Genomic DNA, 6,215 nt, shown 5'->3' on the forward strand with positions numbered 1-6,215 from the left:
GGGATTGACTGGATCCAATTATTGTGGGGTCCTAATCCCCTAACCCCCTCACAAATTATGCCTATGATTTTACCAGTGTCTTCTCACCACTTACACACTGAATCATTGGACTTCCTGTCCTTTTGTCATTGGTTCTTATTTTTCATACATGTCCTAAACCTTTGAATGATACCAAATGTAAATGCAGTCCCAGGAACTGCTAACTGCTTGGAAATAGAACGTCAACAACGATCGAATTTATTTTCTTCAATTTTTTGTCTTAATAATTTTGTCATTTTAAAGGCAAACCATTGACTTTTTGTGGGYTTTACTTACTGCAACAAAAGGGTACAAACAAATTTGTCCATGTCTTTAACTAAATGATAGAAGAAGTAAATGATTGTTTTTGTGGATGTGGAAGAAAAAAACAGGGTGTGTTTATTTGTTTATGCTTTGGTTTGTAGATTCAGCTGTTGTCCATCACTGAAGTTTATGCAGAAAAAAATTAACACCACAGCGTTTTAATCTTTTTTTAATGCATTCAGTATCTTTGAAGGTTTACAGGAGATAAAGTTGCAGTTAAACATAACATTTAAGGCTTTTAAGGCAGTAGCTTTATTTGCACCGTTCAACAATTTGTCTGAATTTTCGTCATTATTCCCCACTTTAAATAAAACAAAGTCTAATTYCTATGATTTTAGTTTTTTAATCTTGAGTTTCTCCAATGAGTTTACTGTAATATGCAGCAGCTGTAGATTACTGAAGCAGATTTGTGCTTTATTACAGCAGGTGACATTATTRGAAACCATCTGGTGACCCCTGCTGGCAGCTGAAGGTTTTTTGTAATTTTGTATTGATTTGATGCTTACTTTGGTCAGGACATTTTTGTAAAAGAGAATTCAAACCTCTAACATCATGATGGTCAAAATAACAAAAAAAGGGTGAAAAATACAAGAGAAAACCTGAGCAAATAATTCCTAACAGCAACATATGAGGAAAACCATAAGAAGAAAATCGTATTCATATTATTGATGAAATTTCAGTTTTCTTTATTAAAAACAAAAAGATCAGATTAGTTTCCTGAGATTCTGACTTTGTTCCCACAAGTTAATATTTATTTTGTTAAAGCTCAATTTAACCCTTTAAAAGGATCAGACATAAGTTTTTTTTTGATTGACTTAGGTATTTGGCCAGCCTTGTTTGTGTGACATTCACTCAACTGATGTTATAAAACATAACAGAAAATTCTAAAAAAAATAGTAATAATAATGTAGTAAGTTAAATGATTTTGTGAGTAATAGATATTATCAGTTGGATTATTTTATAAACCGTGCATCAGTATCAGTATACTACAAGGCTTCATCTGTCCAACAGGATCATTGGATCAGTGCTTTTGGATTTCCACTTTGATGCTGAAGAAACGTTTCTCATGGTGAGTGGCAATCCCTATGATAATCTTCATAAAAGAGGTAGTTGGTCTTTAGGGTTGAGTTTTGTTCCTGGAGACTGTTATGTTCTCACCAAAGACAAAGTCTCATTTTTTGGATATCARTCTGGACCTGTCCATGTTACAATCTGTGCAGCAGTTTCAGTATAAACGAAATAATTCTTCATTAATGATCAAACTGTAAAAGACAATCCAACACAACCTGAMCTGTTKTRCTGGAGCAGAACTGCTATGATCACATGGAGAACGTTTATTGAAATAATCTCTTGAACCAATCTATTATAGAATAACTGAAAGTAYCTGGTAAACACTTCATTCCAGAGTYATCRACTGCAYAAGCATACTGCTTCTCCAGATACTTTCTGTCTAACTTTTGTCCAGAAGATCTATCTCTTAGACAGGCATTAAGATGGACTGTGGCTTTAAACCTGGACTGGAGCAGAACCAGAGACAGGGCCAAGGTGACCACAGAGAACGGGACACTCTCAGTTTCTGCACCTGGGAGAATGAAGGGGATGACGATCCGGTTTCTTCCTACAGGACCGTATTTCTTAGTGAGAGACTCAAAACTCTCCCACACACCGTCTTTTGGTTGAAGAGGACTAACTGTGATGTTTGGGACCATCTGATCTCCTGTCTTCCTCATAGAGTTCCAGTGGTCTGGTAGCTTCATGGGTCGATGTTTCTCATCAGGAAGTGTACAGTCATCTCTTTTGGTGCAGTAGAAAACTCTGTGCTGAGGCTTTATTTGTCCTGTGGCGATACCATATATGATCTCACCACCACCAGAAACACAGTTCCAGGGAGAATACAGGACCACGTCGCTGATGGAGGACAAAGGCAGCAGACAGCTGGCTGGGATCATGAACTCTCCAATGGATCCATGAGCTACAAAGGTGATGTCAACAGTGTTGTCATGGTTCTTCTTTTCTTCCTCACTGATGTGCTTTTTCAGGAAATGAAACATGTCCACCAGTTTGATGAAAGTCTTGGACTCTGAMTTTCCTCTTAGCCATTTCAGGACAGTTTGATTAGAACAGTTTTCCGTTGYAAGTTTTAATAATTTCCTCCTTTCATCTTTGCTTTCTGGGTTTTCAGGACTATTGAACGTTTTTAGTGTCGCCCTGGAGGAAGAACACAATGCAATACATTTAATAAGATCAAATACTTATTGCTTCAGAAAAAAACAAGTGAATGCAGCAACCACTAAGACAAATCCCTGATCCAATCACTGGTCTAACATCTGGTCAGGTGGAAGTTTTTTTTCTGGTGTCTGTCCCAGAACAATGCTTCATTCATCTCAATATGGTTACAGTCAGGTGTGTGTTTTTTTCTCCACATTTGAGAGGCATACAGTTAAAGCATTGTTTTAGCCATATAAAATGGTAGATATGCTTTCTTTTCTTTACATTGCTTAAAAGTATAGTTTCCTCAAATGATTTTTTTGAATAGACAAGCTTTGTTTTTCCGGGGGGGGGTTTCATTCACACAACCCTCTCTAGATTTTCACCCAAACAAGTGGGGTCAAACAAATTTGTCAGCATTTAAATGCATGAAAAAAAAAGTCATCCAGACGTGTTGTTGTCTGAAGCTAATTTAAAAGGTGACAAAGAACAATTCAAATCACTTGTATAGACAAACAAAAACAAGGAACTCAGTGTGGGTTACTAGGGCTCCAGCCCGATTGAACTACATGGGTTTGCCTTTCTGTGGGCTCACCACCTGAAGTAGGGACCGTATGAGTTGGGTGCATGATGTTATGCAGTGGTCAGGGGTGGGTACCATGGTGCACTGACCCTGGCCTATACCAAAGCTGACTCTTCAGACTTGGAATGTGACTTTTCTGGTGGGGAAGGAGCCTGAGTTTGTGCATGAGGTTGAGAGGTACCAGATAGACATAGTTGGGCTCAACGCACAGCATGGGCTCCAGAACTGATCTACTTGAGAGACTTTATTCTACTCTGGAGCTGCCCATGGTGAGAGGCGCCGAGCTGGTTTTGGTTTGCTTTTGCCCCCCTGACTTGGTGCCTGTGTGTTGGAGTTTTCCCTAGCAGATAAGAGGGTGGTTTCCCTGCACCTTCGAGCAGGTGGATGAGCACTGAGTGCCTATGCACCAAACAGCAGTTTGAAGTATCCAGCCTTCTTGGAGTCTCTRGCAGGGGTGCTGGAAGTTGCTCCTGCTAGAGGCTCCTTTATTCTGTTGGGGCACTTCAATGCTCACGTGGGTAATAACAGTGTGATCTGGAGGGGTGTGATTAGGAGGATCGGCATCTCTGACTCAGTAGACCCAAATTCAGTTCTGTTCAATTCCATTTAATTTAGTTCAAAAATACTTTATTGATCCCAAAGGGAAATTAGATTRAATGTGTAGTGAGGGTTGGCTGGGAGCACCTGGCAGAAGAACTCTTTAGAAGGACCTTCAACTCACACCACTAAAAGAACTTCAACCACATCCCWGCTGAGRCAGAGGACAATGAGCCTGAGTGGGCCATGTTTTGCACCCCAACTGTTGAAGCGGCTGCCTGGAGCTTTGGCTGCAAAGTTGTCGATGGTTCTTACGGTTCACATCCTTGAACTCTGCAGTGGATACTTTGAGATTCTGACAAACCTTCTGGTGGCTGAGGCGAGGGAAGAAGCACTTTACTAACATTGTGTTTAGTGAAGGTGCGGTGCTGTTGACCTCAGCCAGTGATGTTGTCTGGAGGTGGAAGAAATACTTCCCGGACCTTCTCAATCCCACTGGCACATCTTCCTATGGAGGAAGCAGAGTCTGAGGACTTCGGGTTGTTCTGTCCATAACTGGGGCTGAGGTTGCTGAGGTAGTTAAAAAGCTCCACAGCAGCAGGGCTCCAGGGATGGACAAGATCCGCACTGATTTCCTCAAGGCTCTAGATGTTATGCGGCTGTCCTGGTTGACACGCCTTTGCAACATCGCATGGACATTGGGGGGCAGTGCCACTAGATTGGCAGACTGGCGTGGTGGTTCCCCTCTTTAAAAAGGGGACCGGAGGGTGTGCTCCAACTACAGGGGCATCACTCTCTTTAGCCTCCCAGGTAAAATCTTTTCAGGGGTACTGGAGAAGAGAATCCAACTGATGGTCAAATCTCAGATTCTGGAGGAACAATGCAGGTTCTGTCCTRGCCATGGAACACTGGACAAACTATTTTCCCTCACTAGGATCCTTGAGGGGTTATGGACGTTTACTAATCCAGTCTACATGTGTTTTGTAGACTTGGTATTCAACAATATTTCCTAAGGTACACTGTGGGGGTGCTATGTGAATGAGTTTGTGGGTCCCTATACAAGTGATGCAAGAGTTTGGTTTACATTGCTGGTAGTAAGTCAGACCCCTTTAGCAGAGTGTGAGTTCATCAGACTCCACCAGGGCTGATTGGTGGCCTCAGGAATCCATCTCTGCTGTTTGTAAATGATGTGGTTCAGTTAGCATCATCGTGCCAAGATCTTCAGCTCTCCCTGGAGTGGTTTGCAGTGAAGAGTGAAGTGGCTGGAATGAGGATCAGCACCTCTAAATCTGAGTCCATGGTCCTCAGTTAGAAAAGGGTGGATTGCTCTCTCTGAGTAGGGGGTGAAGTTCTGCCTCAAGTGGAGGAGTTCRACTATYTTGGGGTCTTCTTCACGAGTGAGGGAAGAATGGAGCATGAGATTGATAGGTGGATCGGTGCAGTTTCTGCAGTTTTGCAGACTCTGTACCGGTCTGTTGTGGTGAAGAGGGAGCTGAGCTGTAAGGCAAAGCTCTCTGTTTACCAGTCGGTCTATGCTCCTACATCACCTAAGGCCACGGACTTTGGGTAGTGACCAAAAGAACAAGATYRTTGATACAAGTGGTTGCAATGAGTTTTCTACATAGTATAATGGACTTTTTCTTAGAGATTGAGTGAAAGGTTCAGTTATCTAAAAAAGACTGAGTRGAGCCGCTGCTCCTCCACATTGAGAAGAGCTAGTTGAGGTGGTTCAGGCATCTGATAAGGATGCCTTCTGGACGCCTCCCTATGGGTGCTTCTTTCATGTCCAACTGGCAAGAGACCTGAGGAAGACTCAGGACACAGGAGAGACTATGTCTCTCGGCTGGCCTGGCAACACCTTGGAGTCCTCATAGAAGAGCTGGAAGMKGKGGCYGGGGAAAGAGAGGTCTGGGCTTGCCTACTTAAGCTGCTGCCCCTGCGACTTGACTTAGGATAAGCGGAAGATGATGAATGAATGGAAATTGTTATTTTTATTCTTAAAAATGTGTTTAGATTCATACGTAATCAAAAGAAATTAGTTTAATTGTCCCCACACACCCTAATATGGAGTGTTTTGTAATGTACGTTTGGACAAATAATTTAAACAAACAAAACTGAAAAGAATCATCTGAAGTGCAATTTAATCATAATTAGATCTTGTTTTGTTTTTAAACTTATTTAATGTTAAATGATTAATCTTTAGAAACTTACAGAAGTGCCTGTCTCAGCTCATTTAATTCCAACAGAGTCTGGCGTAAGTCTGCCGTAGAGTCTGTCATGGCTGGTGGATAACTAGAAACAAAAAGCAAAAATAAAACTCTTTCTCCAACAACCTATAAAAAAGAAAAACAAAACTTTTACTGATTATAAAAGAAGGATTTATTGTAGATTAAAACAGCTTTTTATCATTTGCAGATGAAACTGCAGCTCTGATCAGTCAGCTGAGACTTTTACAAAAAATGAAACCACAGAAACCTAACTTCACTGATTAATTCATTTTCTGTTTGACTGGAAAATAATCACCTGACCTCAAGCTATTTACAAT

At 41.2% G+C, this 6,215-nt stretch overlaps 1 protein-coding gene across 2 annotated transcripts in view; it reads right to left on the reverse strand.

Annotated features, from left to right (window-relative positions):
• Window positions 1-495: 495 nt before the first annotated feature.
• The window catches only part of LOC106531814 (uncharacterized), a 25,763-nt gene continuing 20,043 nt past the window's right edge, over window positions 496-6,215 (reverse strand). Inside the window, exons 2-3 of one of the 2 annotated variants that reach the window (XM_014027738.1) lie at window positions 5,882-5,962; window positions 496-2,550 (exon numbers count right to left, since the gene is read on the reverse strand). In XM_014027738.1, the coding sequence (XP_013883192.1) occupies window positions 1,677-2,550; window positions 5,882-5,949 (942 nt within the window). In that variant the 5' untranslated portion in view covers window positions 5,950-5,962 and the 3' untranslated portion in view covers window positions 496-1,676. Of the gene's footprint in view, window positions 2,551-5,881; window positions 6,178-6,215 lie in introns of those variants that run through there. The other variant, XM_014027737.1, reaches the window with a different exon arrangement.

Source organism: Austrofundulus limnaeus, unplaced genomic scaffold (assembly GCF_001266775.1).
Source record: "Austrofundulus limnaeus strain Quisiro unplaced genomic scaffold, Austrofundulus_limnaeus-1.0 Scaffold679, whole genome shotgun sequence".
Classification (NCBI taxonomy): Eukaryota; Metazoa; Chordata; class Actinopteri; order Cyprinodontiformes; family Rivulidae; genus Austrofundulus; species Austrofundulus limnaeus.